The sequence below is a fragment of the Sparus aurata genome, chromosome 22, assembly GCF_900880675.1.
Source record: "Sparus aurata chromosome 22, fSpaAur1.1, whole genome shotgun sequence".
NCBI classification, from domain to species: Eukaryota; Metazoa; Chordata; class Actinopteri; order Spariformes; family Sparidae; genus Sparus; species Sparus aurata.
In genome coordinates this window covers 23,895,967-23,913,621 of record NC_044208.1, presented here as the reverse complement: position 1 = coordinate 23,913,621, position 17,655 = coordinate 23,895,967, and the positions used below count along the sequence as shown (strand labels likewise).

The 17,655-nt window shown below is 41.5% G+C and overlaps 1 protein-coding gene across 1 annotated transcript; it reads left to right on the top strand.

Moving 5' to 3' along the window:
* Window positions 1–221: 221 nt before the first annotated feature.
* Window positions 222–6,654, top strand: stx7l (syntaxin 7-like). Its single transcript, XM_030406116.1, has 10 exons — window positions 222–317; window positions 1,466–1,559; window positions 1,717–1,786; window positions 2,014–2,104; window positions 2,266–2,403; window positions 2,986–3,032; window positions 3,129–3,219; window positions 3,337–3,409; window positions 4,190–4,272; window positions 5,098–6,654. Exons 2-10 carry the CDS (start codon window positions 1,475–1,477, stop codon window positions 5,194–5,196), a joined length of 777 nt encoding a protein of 258 aa, XP_030261976.1. The 5' UTR covers window positions 222–317; window positions 1,466–1,474; the 3' UTR covers window positions 5,197–6,654.
* Window positions 6,655–17,655: the final 11,001 nt, after the last annotated feature.

The following is a 17,655-nucleotide window of genomic DNA, read 5'->3' as shown; positions in this document are numbered from 1 at the left end:
ATATATATTTTTTTTAATATAGGAAAGCAAAATGATGAATAAGTATCAAAATGTAATATTTTTTATAAATGATAACGATGTGTATATTTTTGAAGTTATTTTTGGTGCATTTAGTGACATTTACTGATGATTTGATGCATTAACTTTATTTATTTATTTATTTATTTATTTTTATTTATTTATTTATTTTTTTCTGGCAGTATTAGTCCTCCATACAGACTCTCGCCTCGTCACACCTCCAGCCTGCAGACATCATGTGACGGGGGAGTGGCCGAGAGTCAGGAAATAACACCGCAGCTTCAAGTCACAAGAAAAAGGTAAAGTGGAAACTTTCACCTAACATGAACATTCAGAAGGAAGATTGACATCACAGATACATAATCAACTCTGTCTCATGATGGTGTTTCATGTTTAGGAGCAGTCATTAAAAAATAATCAGCTCTCAGTAAAACGAGACAGAGAGAGAGAGAGAGAGAGAGAGCTTCAAATCGTGCTGCGACTTTGATTGTAACTTGACGACTTTTGCTCTCTGTGCGTGTTGGAAAGAAGAGTTTAAAGTTCATGTTTAAAAAGAAGAAGTGTGTCATCATGTGTGGATGTGTAGATGGTGCTCAGTCATGCGCTCCTCCTTCATGATGTTGGAAAAGATCGAGTCGATTTCCGCATTTTTCAAGACAAACACACACAGAAAGACAGACAGGAAGTCTGTTACAACAGAGAGCAGCAGTCAGTGGATTATCTGAGTTTAATAAAGGGTTCAACATTTATTATATTAACATCCCATCGGGGCTGAGCTGCGAGGCTCTCAGCAGATGGTTATTTGAATATTATTTCAATCCTCTTGAGTCAGCAGCACAGGAAGTCTGCCTGACTGAGCCCCGTGAACACACCTAACCTGTTCAAGATCAGGCTTCAGAGCTGCAGTCATTCACTGATCACATGCCAATAAGTCTGTTTAATTAATTAACTGCTATCGTGATAATTGGTTCATCAGTATTGTGTTTTTGTAAGAGTAAAAAAGCCAAAATGATGCGATTCCAGCAAAGTAAATGTGATTATTATCTGATTTATTTACTCCTATATGACAGTAAACTGAGTATTATATAAATGATATAATTTATTATTATCTTAGATTTTGACATTGTTATATCCTGATATACACTGTTTGGCAAGTTACTTTCAAAATGCAAAATATACCATCTTTCTAGTTATCTTCATTTTTTATTATTATTTCAGTCATTCATATTTTTTTTAGCTGATTATTCCAGGAATTTATGCATTAAGTTTAAGTAGTTGTTGGTAATTATTTCAACAGTTTAGCTTTGACATAGCTTTTTATTTCAATTGTTTGTCTGTGATTTTTTAGATATTGTTATTAAGCGGATTCTGCACTACTTGATGATGAGCTCTCTGTCCGACTTGTGCGTAAACAAAGTGACAGACGTGTTGTTGTGCGTCCTCACAGCTCTCCATCATGGCCTACCATGCTGGGACTGCAGAGGAGCCCAGTGCTTTGGTCCACAACATTAGCTCCAACATCCAGAAGCTGACGTTACTGAGTAAAACACACACACACACACACACACACACACACACACACACACACACACACACACACACGTGCACTCACAGAGGCCTTCACCAGCTGCAAAATTCAGAATACATGGACTTAAATGTGAGTGTGTGCAGATAAACAGTGTGTTTTCTCCTCTCCAGCCTCGGAGCTGCAGAGGGCAGTTTCTCTGCTGGGAACAGAGCAGGACAGCAGCCAGCTGCAACAGACGCTGTGAGTTATGGGGGCTCGGCCCGGTTCTGCATGACCGGTCCATTACAGTGAATCTCTTAGCACAAATGCAGGTGGAGAAAAGGTTAAACCGAGTTGTCAAGCGTTATGATGAATTCATTATGATGCTTTTTTTTTTTTTTTTTTTCAGCTGTCTTTTTTTTTCTTTCTGTCTGGCCTTTATTTCGCTACTTTCACAAAATCAAAAACTATTTGTATTTGGTCACCAGGCAACAGAAACAGCAGCATGGCAACCAGCTCGCGAAGGAGACCGACAGACTGATGAAGGCGTTCAGCGCACTTCCCATTGGCCCCGATCAGGTGCTGGACTAAAAACAAATTCTTTCCCAAACAAAGTTTCAAAGCAGCACTGAGCAAGAGAAAAAATGTCCCCAAGGGAGCAATAAAGGATTATGTATCATATCGTATTGTATTGTTTCTTGGCTTTTCTCTGAACATTTTCTTTCTGTGTTTCCTTTTAGCGGCAAAGGAAGATACAGAAAGAGCGTCTGCTGAACGACTTCTCCGCCGCTCTGAACAGCTTCCAGAGGATCCAGCGGCAGGCGGCCGACGCCGAGAGAGAGTTTGTGGCCAGAGTCAGAGCCAGCTCCAGGGTGTCGGTGAGTAACCCGCCGCACCGGCAGCACCACAGGCCCAGTGACCAATATAAGGCATCTGCAGGTTCTTAAAAAAATCTTAAAATGCCATAATTTTGATCCTGTATTTCACATCACATTTATTTTACGCTGAGAGTTTACAGAGCAAGTTCCACACGACAAACAGGTAGCTGTCACATTATTGTGCCAGCGCCAGAGCCTTTAACTGGGACTGTTTTAGACACCGATGCCCTCAGGAGAGCTGGCTCGCTTGGCAACTCTGTTCCCTCACTGCTTATCTGACTGCACAAGTCAAGGAACTGTGTCCGCTGTGTTCCCGCTGATAAGCAGGGAGAGCGGCTCCTTGCTATTTTAAAAAAAATGGTTGTGAGAAATCATATCTTGACTGGGGGGGAATTAAAAGCTACAAGTTTTATTTGCCCTGCGTAACCAAATTGTATTTAACAATGTATTACAGTCTGAACCCTGAGCACACTGAGTCATACTGCAGCACACAGAATCACAGCATGTCCTCCACAGTGTGTTTGCAGTAAATATACACAAGCACAGTATTTATTTGATCTGAACTGTATTTTCTTCGAACAGGGAGGACAGCCTGAGGACAGCTTTGGAAATATGCCTCCGTTCCCTGGGTAGAGCCGCCGTTTATGACCATTCCTATAATTTCTCTTACTATTACTATGATTATTATTATCGCTATATGTTTATATCCACATTTGTTCCTGCAGGGATGCCCAGGTGCAGGCTCAGGAGGAGGCCATCACTGAAGAAGACCTGAGGCTGATCCAGGAGAGAGAGTCGTCCATCAGGCAGTTAGAGGTACGAATAAGAATGAAAACGGTCGCGGCCGTTGTTATGAAGCATCTTGATCTGCTCTGTGTGTCTGTGTTCACCGAGAAGTCACGAACCATTCCTTCTCTGTGTTGCTCGATTCAGTCCGACATCACCGACATCAATGACATCTTCAAGGACCTGGGGATGATGGTCCACGAGCAGGGAGACATGATAGGTGAGCTTCTGCCGGCTGGTCTGAAACTGTGACATGACCACAGTTAAATAGAAGATCAAATTATTTTGTGCATGTTGCACGTAGCCGCATAAATCTGCAGATTCATGTTGAAAACTACAGTAATTGCTGAATGTGAAACAGTTTTTTAGAGAGTATCTCCCACCTTACCTTGAAAGCTTTTTCCTTACGAATCGAAATGTTAAAGGAACGGTTAAAAGTTTTTAGGAAAGATGTCCGTACTCTTTCTTGCTGAGGGCCTGATAAGAAGATCGATCCCACCCTCATGTTTGTACGGTAAATACGAAGCTGTAGCGGGCTTCACGTTAGCTTAGCTGAGCGCTCAGGCTGGAAACACAGCTAGCGTGGCTCTGTCCACAAAACAAACCAGATCAAGCCCGGTGACTGGCGATCTGTGGAGGTGCTGGCAGATGGATGTTGTTATCTTTGGACAGATTTCCCTCAGGAGCGCCCAGGAACAGCGCCAGGCTCTGAAGCTCTTTTTTTTGACACAGTGGCCAAACTTTTTTGTTTTTCTGTGTCACATCCCAAATAAAAGAAATGACTGGCTGCACATCCGAATTTGATCTATTTGGTCTAATTACATTTGGGAAGTCTAGAAGAGCCACACGATTGAATTATTTCATCCCGCATAAGACAGCGGACGGCAAATCTAGTGTTTAGAAACACAAATGAAGTCCGTGTTGATTTGTTGACGTGTGCTCCCCCGCTCCTTCCCACCTGCTGCATGTACAATGTGTGTGTCTCCTGTGTGTTCTGCAGACAGTATAGAGGCCAACGTGGAGAACGCCGACACGCATGTCCAGAACGCCACGCAGCAGCTGGCACGTGCTGCAGACTACCAGGTAAATCTCCACCGGACAGTAAGGATGATGCACAGGAGAGCCGAAAGGCGGATACAATAAACAAGGGATTAAAGGGAGAGTTCACCCCAAAAATGAAAATAAATCAGTCATTATTTACTCAGTTTAATGTCAGTGGAAAGTGAGCCGACGTTCAGTGGTCCACAAAGCATTTCTGGAGCTTCACAGCATTGGAGCCTCTTCCTGACCACGTGTCAGCGGGTGTAAATACAATCTTTTCAAATAAATGTGGGATCTCAGGCCTTCAGGGATTGTGCCGGATAAGCTGTATGTCCCCAGGAGTCCCCATCTACTGCAGTGGTTTAGGAGAACGCTGCAACAAATGTTTCATGGACTACGAAACTTCACCTGACTTTCCATCGGAATGGGGATGAGTAGATGATGACTGAATTTTCGATTCTGGAATAACTTTTCCTTTATATCCTCGTAGAAAAGAGAGGCTTTCGGATGTATGATCAGGAGAGAAGTTGGCTTGTAACAAGTGAAACAATGCAGAAATCTAAAACTGGCTGCTGTAAAGGTCCCTGAGCTAACAGTATGTGCTCACATATGACTCCTCCACCTCCTGCACAAGGGCTCTCTTGTGTAACCGAGTTCTTACTCAGCTTGTTTTGCGTTAATAAGACGTAGAGAAAGAGGCGTGAAGCTGCAATGAAAATAAAAAGCTGAGTCACGAGGTGATTCATGTAGTAGCCTTGAGTCACTTAAAAACTTAGTAAACAAATCTGTCTCTTCATTCAAAGTGGGATTATAAATCATACTTATTTATAACGCGAATAACCTCTTTTTTTTTCTTTCATCCCCCAGCAAAGGTCCCGGAAGAAGATGTGCATCCTCGTGATAGTGTTGGCTGTAGCTGCTGTTGTTATTGGACTCATCATCTGGGGTGCTACCAAGTCATCATGAGGGCTTCTTCTTCTCCCTCTTCTTCTTCTTCTTCTTCCTCCCCTCCACCTCTCCTGTTTAGTCACCAGCCTGGACAAAAGGATGAGGCAACATCCTTTCCTCTCCTCATCCTCCTCCTCCTTCTCTCACCCCCATCACGAGGAAAGTCTGTCTTTCCTCGAATTGATTATGATTAAGATTATCGCTGTCCTCGTCGACAGGACCGCACACTTCCTTCACTGTGAAAACAAAGCGAGTCCTGGTAGCTCTGCTGTTAAATTCAGCTTCATTTGAATGATTATTATTAGGCATGATTTACTTTGTGACAGGAAAGACTGTCAGGGGGAGGTGTACACAAACAGGTGGAGTACTGGGAGTGTTCGGTGGCGGCCATGTTGGCTCCAAAAAGCTCTTAATGTTCAATGAAGTTAAAAGTACAGACAACGCTTCTCGGTGCGATGAAGCGGCGCGTCGCTGCATGTGGGTAAGAGGGGATTAACCTTCAGACGTGTCTCGTCAAAAAATGTCACAATGCTGCCGCTGCTTTCCTTTGTCAGGTTAGATGTTAGAAGTCCACGTGCTAAAAGCTTCTCTGTAATGAAACTATGAATCAAGTGCACTATTTGAATTTGGGAATAAACAGAAGTCAGCCCGTGTAGCCAAACTGCATTCAGCTTAACCGCAGTGCAGCCAAAATCCGTTTTTTGGTCTATTGTTTCCTGTATTATAAGTTCTAATTAATTCAAATTAATAGTTGATTTCTGTTGTTGAATTCTAATGATAAATCAAGAAGTACTGTTTCATTCCGATCCTAGATTTTTTCGTGACACACTCCATTACTAGCCAATCATTTCAAGTAATTAGAAGGTTTCTTTTGTTACCGTGTGTACATGGTGTTTTTTGTTTGGTTAGACTAATTGTTTTTAACTGTACAGCTAAGAAATATTGCATGGACATCTTTTTTTTTAAAAATGATTTACAAACTTGTCACATCACAGATGATCACACACACAAAGAATGTAAAGTGCCACATGTACAGTAGATGGTCCAGGCGAAGGTCGAGCAACGGCTGGAGTTTTTTTTTTTTTGTTTGTTTTAATGTGCAGTACTCACGGTGTATGTGCTTCCCGGAAAAGGCCCTCCACACCACACAGGCGTCCTCAGTTACGTGTTTGATCAGACCTCATTCCATGTTGAAGTTGGCCTGTGCTGGTTGACAGCTTCCCCTTAAGGCCTTTTACTCACGGAAAAGTCACGTATGATAAACCTGCAATACCTGTTTTTATTTCTATACTCCTAATGTGAAGAAACCAAACTCTTAGTAACCAAAACTAAAGTATGTTAAAGCAAACACTAATACTTATTTTCTACAACTCTGAGACCCAAATGAAAAGTGACGATCACATGTATATTTTGAATACTGAGATTAAGCTGCCTACCATGTGCTGAATAAATTACCTGAATGTACTGAACAAGGAACTGTTTTCTTTTTTTTATGATTCTATTATTTTAAATCAAATTTCAATTAAAAAACACTTTAAGTTTAGTTTTATTTCCTTCCAACACTCGTCCAAAGGTAGAAAGAGAAAAAAAATGCTCATAGAAAACACAGCTAGCTTACCGGTAGCCATCAACTGAAATGTAACTCAGACAGTGTTGAGATGTTTCAGAGATCCTTTATTGATTTCTTTGAGAAGAGGGTTAACTCTCGGGGTGAAAAACAAAATTCAACTGAATTGAACTTAAAACATTGACAGAGATCCTTTATTGATTTGTTCAGAAGGAGGGTTTCCTCGGGGTATGTTTGCAAAAACTGAACTTTGTAACAAACTGAATTTCATTCTCTTGGTGTTTATTGGAACACTGGAATCTGTGTTTTTAGTTAACATGATCTGAACTTGACTAACCCGACCCTGCAAAAAGCCACCAGGATAAAAGTCAAGTTGTTGTTGTAAAATAATCTTTATGAACTGAAGATGTGTAAATGACTGTTGATCTTTACAAATCTTGATGCACGTCTTGGACAAGTGCTGGAGGGAATGTAATTGTGACACCCCTAATAACCACATTATTCTGCAGTAAAAATACAGTATGTTTGCACCATATAGCATAGTTGTTACAAACACAGCAGAAACACATTATATATTCCATATTTAAACATTCAAAATTAAATAAAAGAGAAACAGATGGCCGGCTGCTTGATGAGAGCCAGTGGACAGGGTGCTTTACTTATTAATTTAGCTAGAAATGACTCCAAAAAACCAATGATTGAGTTTCATTACTCTCTCTGGAATATGTATAGGGAAGCTGAATGAGTAATGGTCTTCCTGTGTCAGTAACTGTTGATGATTAACTCAAGTGTATCCATCAGTAGAGGGCAGTAAATGCATATTGGGGGTGAACCTGGAAAACTGTGTGTCCTCAATTGACCTTTCTCTGGAAAATGCAGGCTAGCAGGGAGTCGACTCAAAGTGATGACGAGTGATGTTGGCGACGGCCGTTGTTATCATCAGTTGTATCTGCCAGTGATGCAAGACATTGTTCCTGTTTATTTTTCTTTTTAAAACAACATTAACTCAGTGTTTTCTGTGTGTAAGAACAGCCTCCAACTGTTCAGATTGAACCTTGTTGTTGAGTCAGGACCCTAACTAATTGTTAGGGATGAACCAAACATGACAAGGTACCATCTGTGTAAAAGTAAAAATCTACATATATGACGTCACAAACAACATTTTTAACATAGAAACATAAAAAAAACAAAACAAAAAAAACGCTTATTAAAGAGGTCCAACGACAGATCCCTGTGGTCCACCTTTTGTTCAAACTGTTTTTAAAACATTCCAAAACGAGTTTATACACTTGTGTCATCTCCCTGTTTACGGCATCAACTCTCGAAAGTAAGGCAGCCATGAGAGAATGAGATCAAGGGGCAGACAGGAGGTAGCTTGTATTTGTCAGAACAGACGGTGTTAGAGTTGGACTGGGATGTGGAAGTGACAGACTGCTGTGACGCAGAAGGCAAAAGTTTCCTTGGCCGAGTGGCAGATGAGGAGAATTTTGGACACGGTGTTGTAAATACATCACTGGGGCAGAGGACAGGTTGAACTGGGCGTCAGTAGGACAGGTAGTATATTTTGGGCTTGTTACACCACACAGAAAATTAGCAAGTCGCTGCAAAGAGCTGAGCAGGATTTTCCTTCCAAACTGAGCGTCACAGCTGAGGAGGATGAGGAAAGTTTGACCAACCGCAAAGAAAGTTTGAACTGGAAAGACACATACAGTAGGGACTCACTGAATAGTTTTTTTAAAGGGGACATGCCGTTTTCCTTTATATTTATTTAACTACCTAAACAATCCACATGAGATTTGTATGAAGTATTGTATTTGGAAGTGACCTGTTAATGTGTCTCCTTCTTTACAATAGCAAAAAATGTTTTTTAAGAGACAACAGCAAAAGTTGGTTTCGCACAGAAGTTTCACTCTGTTGTGACGATGACGAACTCTGAGCTCGGTGAAGTCGGGGCTTTAGGTGCGTCATTAGAGAAAAGGTGTGGAGGAAATAACAAGTTGTTGTTCGCTTTCCTTTCCATTAGGAGGCCGAAATAGCTCCTCTAAATATGTAATTGCAACAGTGAAGGTGACTCTGGGGCAAAGACACCAAGTTATGTGCCAATTAAATCTTGTTTTGGACTAACAACCACGTGAGTAGAGGCTGTGGGGATGTTATAAAAGTAATAGTGGGAGCGACACATTAAAAGAAACAAACATATTTTTAACATAATGGAATTGTGTATTTTATTTTGTGGTGGTATTTCAACTGTAGGCTGGTTAAAGGATAAGTGCACCCTAAAATGAAAAGTCAGTCGTAATCTACTTGATCACCATGCCGATGGAAAGTCACGGTCCACGAAACATTTTTAAAGCTTAACAGCAAAACGTACAAGTCTTCAGGAGCCCAGAGATCCCGAAACTGATTCGAAAAGATATCATTTACAAACTTTTGAATGCCAAAAAGTGTTAGCATGCACCCCAGACAACGTGGACGCACAATCTCCAGCTTCAGTGAACAACAAAACTCATCCGACATGCCACCGACATGTGGGTGAGCAGGTAATGACTGAATTCTTCATTTTTGGGTGAACTCGTGAGTAAAGTGGTATGGACGCACAGTTATACACAGTAAGGCACAATGTACATTCACATCTTATATTTCCTGAAATGTGCACATGCTGAATATTCATTTTATAAGTTTGCCTTTACATCTTTCCTAACCCTAACACTATTACTGCCAGCAGGGGGCAGTGCTGGGCTGTCTTCCATAACTCTCACAGTGTGCTAAATCCACAACATACCACTATAAGGTAATGCTATTAGCTTAAAGTGGAAATAATCCAGGTACAGTTATACAACAGTTGCACAGTATACTGACACAACTGTACAGGTATACAAAGGGTTAAATATGTCATTAGATGATACATCTCATACAGTTGCCCAATGGAATAAAACCAAGCTCCACTAAACTCCACTGGACCTTTATCACAGCTAGTCAAGGCTTTGATTTCTCCCAACTGAGGGTTTTTATGCTCTGATCCATGTTAATTAGCTCAGATCAAAGTCCGGACTGTCCTTCAAAGTGGCGGCTCAGAATTGAGCCCCCTCAGCAGACATCATGCAGAAGAGTCCTTGTGTGAGATAATGAATCCCTGCTCTGCTCTCCGTGTGCAGATCAGCTAATAATGACTATCAGATAGAGCAGTAACGGCTATTGGGTGGCACATTACTTTTTTCGTCCGGAAGCGTGTAAGCAGTAGCCTCGTCCTTGTCACAACTGAGGCCTATTTTTATGCCTCTGCTCTCCTCGTCTGTCCTTCCCCTCTCCATCACTACAGTGCTGTATCTGTGGCCCTCGCTATATTTATGTCTAGCTTCAGCCCACAGGATGTCACCCCTCGTTCAGGCCAACCATGTCAATGGAATCTGGATTCCCCTCAGGGTCATGTTGTTTCATCATGTATTTTGAAGAGTCACTGAAGAGTGACATAATTTCAGTGCTATGCAGCTGATATATTATTTGAGTATTGCTGAGTATATCAATTAAAAGTAAAGAATTTTGATTGTAGTTATGTTATATCGAGCCTCATTTGGTGGTTCGACTAATCATCATGGAATTTCGTGCCTGTATCAAGATTAGGATCCAAGCTGCTTCAAGGCCCCACTAGCTGCACGGCTAACTAAGCTAATTAGCTAACGGCATCAGTTAACAGTTACCAAGGTGATATGCATTTACATTTACATTTAGGGCATTTAGCAGACACTTTTGGGGCCGACCAGCACTTCAGGAGCGGTTTGGGGTTCAGCATCTTGCCCAAGGACACTTTGACATGCAGACCAGGGGAACTGAACCAGCGACCGACCGATAACAAGACGCTGGCTCTGCCCCTGAGCCTCAGTCTTATTATGGCACCTTTTCATTTAATCCGTTTTGTATTTTTTAATGTAAAACCATAGCTCACATACCGTACGTATCAAAGTAACTACATCGCTAAAGTCTCGACACTTTTTCAGGCCCACAAAGCTAAAACTTGTGTGTCGCCGACCTCCTTCAAAATATCTGTAACCGAGCATCCCGGTCTCCATCCGTGATCCTTGACTTGTAATCCTCAGGTCTGGTCCAGAGCCCCAGAGGGCAGCATTCCTCTCACAAGCCCAGGAATGTAAACTTTACTTTGGAGTCCAGCTTTCGGTCCAGCAGGAGGAATGCCGAGTTTTAGCCATTTAAAATGTCCTCCCTCCCTCTCTCTCTCTCTCTCTCTCTCTCTCTCTCTCTGAAAAAGAATATTTAGAAAAAGAAAAAAAAAAGCCCTCATAAATAAAGATGTGGTAGGGCTGGCACTGGTGGGATGACAACTGGCACCAGAACAGAAAAACTTGCTGGCGGGTTTTTTTTTTGGGGTGGGGGGTTTAGATTTAGAGGCTTCTGTGTATTCTGGTAAATATTGATGTTTTTCTGGAGGAGGAAGTAGCTCTCAGGTATGTGACAGGATGTTCCACAGCGAGAGGAAACCGCTGCACTCACCTGCTGTTTCAAAGCTAGAACTCCCGAGCTCGCACGCTGAAGGAACTCTCAGTACACCTGCGCAGAACAGTTTATTCCATCCGCATTGAGAACAAACAGAAAAACTAACATTACAGCCAGTAAGTGCAGTTTATGAACTTGGACAGCCTCTCATATTTAAGACTGCAGCTGGGATGTTAATATGCTGCTGGCTGCTGTGTGGGAGCGCATTGGTAAAAAAAAAAAAAAAACTTAACCAGAAGCCGTCTGATGTCAGTAAACAGCATGCATGATACTCATATTTGCCAAAGTGGCTGATATTTTTATACCGAAGGACGGCAAAGGGAAAGAATGTCAAAACATCTATTTATGAAACTCTCAGTCAGTCCTCCTTATCACATATCACATTTGCAAAAAGGGACACATTTATAGTGTCTTTATCGTTGGGAATAAGACTTTTGCAGCAGCAGTTTTCGCCTCATGTGACATCTGGAGGGGTTTTCCGTTCTGATAAAGTATCTTTAAAGCTGCATTAATCAATTTTTCTTATACTTACAATGGATTAAATGTGACAGGGGTCTCTTATGTAACAAACCTACGGAGAATTATTGCCAACTGCATTTTCCCCTCAACCCTTCAGAGCTTTTATTATTTTAAGCAGCTTTCAGCTCCTTGTTTTGATTTATGTTCTGGTGCTGCGCTGTGCAGCTTCCACCTCTCTCTTTTAAAAACAGCCATTTTCAGCACAAAAGCTCTCAGCGGTGCACTTCACGCCCAACAACAAGCAGCGGACAAGGTTTGCAACAAGAATTCAGCATCCAAAAAGGCGGATTTCTGCCTCAAGAGTCGGTGGAGAGTCAAACGGAACTGAAAGCAGAGCGACCAAACTTTACAAGGGAAAAATATGTCAGAGTCGCGTTTACAGCTTGATGTGTTGACCCCAAAGAGCCTAAAAATATCTTGTTTTAAGTCACTCCTGATGTGTCGTATGTGGCAGCTTATGTCCCTTTTCAAGGTGCAGCTCTGGCCTGGTATCAGACAGAGCGAGGAAAGTCAACACCAGGCTGAGGTTCGGGTGGTTGGATGGGTCAAACATGGGAAAACAGGGCTCAGATTCCGTGTGTGGACAAAAGTCAACATGGACTTGTTTTTTACTCAAGTTACGTAACGTAATTTAAGAAAATAACATACTCATTTGAACATTTTTACAAGTAACTTCGGTCCCAAATCCTAACCAAACTGCAACCGCTTCAAAACATTAACAGTCCAAAAGTCATAATATAATAAATATGTCACAGCAAGCCTTATTTTAAAAGTCTTACCAGATGTTGCATATGCAAAAGTGATACTAGAGGGATAATTATAGCTTCATGATTTTAAATTTGGGGGCCACTGACTAAGACGCCATGTTTAGACGAATTCACAGTCAAACATGTTGCAGTTTGAAGTAGAGTTTTCCAGTTTGAGACACTTTCGGCTTCGGCTGTTGTCATAAAGCTGCACTGCTTTGAGCTCTAGCCGCCTGTCACTGTCCCCCACAGTGCAGTTTCTCAAGCTATAACTGTAAATATCCCACAGGCCTGTGTGCTCATGTCTGCATTGCAAGGATAACACTATATTTTCACAAGTCTGTGCGGCTTCCAGGGTGAAAAACAAAGTCCTATCATTGCTCAAATCTCGGCTCTCCAACACTCTGTTTACGCTCTCCTACAAGTACTTGTTAACCTACTTACTTATAGTTTAGCCTCGTGGTTAAATTGCTGACCTTAAAACAGAGAATTATATCTCAGCTGTGAGCTGGCTGATACTGGAGGGTGATTTGTGTTAACAGTTTCCTGAACTGCCTCCCCATCCAGCAGACATCTCTTAAATTACAGCGCAAATTGATTTATTCGCTGGTAACAAAGGAGAAAGTAAAAAAGGAGGCTTTTTCATCGTCCTCCTCCACCTCAAATATGTTTTTTCGCTTCGCCCTGTGTGAACAAGTTTAAATACCATCCCCGGTTTGCTCACCTCAAATCATCTCCCATACGTGTAGGAGACTGTTTGCACAGAGGAACGTAACCAGGAGGGGAAAATGCAGGAAGAACAAACTATGGTGACCTTGTGTAACGCACAACGGACGTCATAACCTCCAGCAGAGTCGCCGTTGGTGGGAATGAAGAATGAGGGAAGGAAGGTAGGCACGGAGGAAGGCAGGGAGGTAATTGAGGAATGGATGTGCGTCTCCTAGGTGGCCGTGTTGATGCTCTGGGAGGATGTGGGCACCGGTCAGACCACACACACACACACATACATACACAAAAACAGAGACACGCACACACACGTGCACGCTCGTAGCAAGGCCACGCCGAGCTTCAGCCGCAGTTATTGTTATGCAGCAGCCTCACCATGGTGGGAGCATAGGAATTAGAGTCTGGGTTTGTACGCTGGTAGGTATTTGATTTTCGGTTTCTATAATGGAGGGTAATAAATTGTGGGTGTTTGTCATGGTGGGACTGCAGGAATTTGGCCCCGGCTCTCGACGTTCCTGTTGAACTACAGTTAGGACTTGAAGGATCTGGACGAAGGAGGAAAAACATACTCGCAGAGTAGATGGTTTCCCATCCATACTGCATATTTTCGATAATTAGGGAACCAAATCTACATCATTTTCTATGTTTGTTGTTCCTCCATGGTGATGGCTAAGAGCAGTTTTCAGTGCATCTGGCTGTTTAGACGGATGGCGGACTATAAAATGTAAGTGTGATGGGGAAAGCAGAGAATAAAGTAACTCGCTGGACAGTCACTTATGCACCGATAGTTGTTGCAGACATGTCGAGTCATACGTTTTTTGCAGATAACATTACATTTCCACGACTAAATAAGCAATAATCAAATATAAACTCAGGGAAAACATGGTATTTATTAGACTACTGTGTGGGTGTGGTGTGACCAGATTTAATAACAGTGATGGCAACAGAGGAAACAACCCCACAACTGTCAGCACATCTCAGTTCCAATGTTGCTCAGTCCTGATTGGTGCACAGAAACACAGCACATGGCATTTTTGTCAACTGGGCTTTCCAAGCAAAAACCTCTGAGAAGAATAAAAATTCTTGAGTTCATGAGGTATACTATCGTATGGAAGTCCATTTCTGCCAGTTAAAGGAAAAAAAAGTAATGAAATTAAACCTTGATTCGAAAAATATTCCCATAGTCAAGTCATGATTATGAGATTATGACTTTTTTGACGTTTATTCGTACAATTTTGACTTTTTTCTCACAATTTTGACTTTTTTCCCCCCCAATTTTATCCTTTTCCCATAATTCAAACTTTTCTTCTCACAATTTTGACTTATTTTCACACAATTTTTCACAACTTCCCATTGGAATATACTTTTGACTTTTTTTCTCACAATTTAGGATTTTTTTTCTCACAATTCAAACTTTTCTTCTCACAATTTTGACTTTTTCCACACAATGTTGCCATTTTTCTCACATTTTTTTTTTTTTTTTGTTGACAATTTTGACTTATTTTTACACAATTTTTCACCACTTACCATGGGAATATCCCCTTTCCTATAATTCAAACTTTTTTTTTCTCACAATTTTGACTTTTTTTCACAATGTCTCATGACTTACCATGAGAATATGAGAAAAAAAATGTCACAATGTAAGTAAAAAAGTCAAAATTGTTAGAAAAAAAGTTTGAATTATGAGGAAAAGGACACAGTTTTGACTTTTTCTCTCATAATTTTGTCCTTTTTTCCCATAAATCAAACTTTTTTGAGAAAATTGTGAGAAAAAAAGGTCAAAATTAAGAGATAAAAAGTTTATGTGAAAAAGGACAAAACTTTTACCTCATAATAAAATTTTAGACTTTATCTCATAATCCCCTCTTTTATCCAATAATTCTGACTTTTTACGTCATAATTTCGTATAATTTACCGTGGGAATATTTTTTTCATCAAGTTTAGTTTTCATTGTATTTTTTTGCCTTTATCTGGTGGAAGTTGGCGTCCGTCCATCATCGAAAGAAGTAGAACGAGCAGACGGGTTTCAGGGCCTTTACATGTTTCTGTGGAGGTTCAGGAGTATTTACAGTATGTTTGAGTGTCTGCGTGCATCATTATAAAGTACTTTTAGATTATCAAATATCACTTTGCTGAGAGTATGTTAGCATTGCAGACTATGCATTGATTAAATCCTTAGAAATGTGACATGTTTAAGATTTCAGAGATAAGTGTTCTTTGTTTGCACAAAGGAAAGTTTCAAGTTGAGGTTTAAAACGCTTGTTGACACAGATTATGTTTCAATTACTCGTCTCAATGAGGTCGACTTACCGGACAACACCAGACGAGCAGGAATGCACGCCCATTATTTACAGATCCCGGCCGTGAAACCCCAAGTGAATTATACCTGTTAATCAGCTGCACTGAAAGGCGTTTGACGTAGGTTGGACAAAGCTAACAGAACAAGAGGTGCGAAGAGTGTGTTTGAGTGGGCAGGTGGGGCTGTCGGGGGTTAAAGGTTAAGAGGGGTTGATGGGTGGGGCAGCGGTGATGGTCGGGCGAAAAGCTGCTCGGCAAACACAGCTTGCTGTCACAAACACACCAGATATATGAACAGCCGCAAGTCTGTGAGAGACACAGAGGACGGATGAGTGTGAGAGGACGGCAGGGACGCAGGTCGAGAGCTGAAGGAGGGAGGCCCTCGGTTTACTCACAGTGTTGTGATATGTTCGTCATGTTTTCACACCGGGGGGATTCTCAGACGGCTTGTTTCCATTTCACTGTCTGGCATTTAGCTACAACTCGGGTGACCAGATGTCCTGAAATATTCATCACAGTCCCGACTTACTAGAATTTGTCCCAAATCTCAGAAACCTGACGCATTAATGCAGGAAAATTTGAATATATCAGAGTTCTGATTAGTTACGACCTAATAAAACATTGCTGCAGCTCTCTGTTGGCTACATCAGGGATTGTCGGGGAAGTTTAAAGTCCATAACCTATTACTGATGGTAGTTGTAGTTCTTTTAGCCTTGTACAGTCGTGTAAGGAGAGATGAGACGCGCGCATAGCAGATGTGAGGATGTGATAGGCTCTGAACTGATTAAATGAAAAAAAAAATGTATTTAACAGATCATTTTTCTTGCAAAAGTTCCGGATGGGACATGAAATAATATAATATGAGATGAGTCCAGATGTGAAGAGGTGTGGTTAGATAGGATGAAACAAAATTAGTCATCCTGAGATGAAACGAGACAAGATGACCTTCAGTGATGACTTGAGAAATTGGCTGAAATTGCTCGTACGAGAGTTCGATGATGACTTCATGGGATGTCGGATATACGTAAAGCCAGCTAACATGAACTTTACTCAAGAGGCAATGATGAGATCACATGAGACCGAGATGAGAAGAGGTGAGCGGAGATGAGATGAAATCAGATAAAACGAGATGAAATCAGTTTTGTCGGTGAGATGAGATCAACGCCACTGACTTGCAGAAAACAACGGAAATGAAACAAGACGACATAAACTTTACAAACTAAGTGAAAAAAGTGACAACGCGCTCTTTACTGAGCGGTTAAAACTAGATTTTTTATTTAGGATGAGATGGTATAGGAAGAGGTAAGGTTAGCTGATGAGATGAACTTTATAGGTGAGATGAAAAGAGACCAAACCAGATGAAAAAGAACCGAGGATCTTAAACGGGCTCGGGTGAGACTTCGGCTAACTCCATCTCCGCGTTTCAGTCCTGTGACCGGTTCAATCCGACCCCTCAAAGCACAAATCTGCCACCACATCAGACGTTTTCTTTTTTAGCTCTCGGTATAGACTCTTGCCTTTCTTGCCTTAATTTATCCTGGGAATATTTGCCAAGCACACATACTCTCTTTCATCAACACCCTGCTTCACACGTACAAAGTTACACACATCCATACCTGGCAGCTGCCCAGTGCGACCACAGTCTTCTAGTGTTGGTCCACTGGGCAGCTCCACCAGAGCAATTTGGACGGTATGAAATGTGCTCAAGGACATTTCTATGGTATTAAGCCGAAGGAGAAGGAGAGCCGGTCGCGTCCACTTCCCTGATCCGCATTTTTCTTGGCAAATCAGACATCCAAAACATCAATCTTCTCACCAGACCACTTGTCCAAACATAAGGGCCTGCACATATTGGAACTAGACGCTTTTTGTAATGAAAGACATTTGGAAGACACAATCCAGCATTCAATGAAAAGATCTTGGAAGTTCTTTGGCCTCAGGTCAACAAACACTACCTGTCTGTCCAACACAGAGGTTTGATGACAAAATGCCAATTTAAGGAGCCAGCGCAAGACACTTCGTCGGATTAGTGTCACTGAATTTGCCTGTTTTCCGATAAGGCTGATTTTTTGTCCTGAAATTCTGTCAGTTTTCATCTCTTCTCCTCAATCA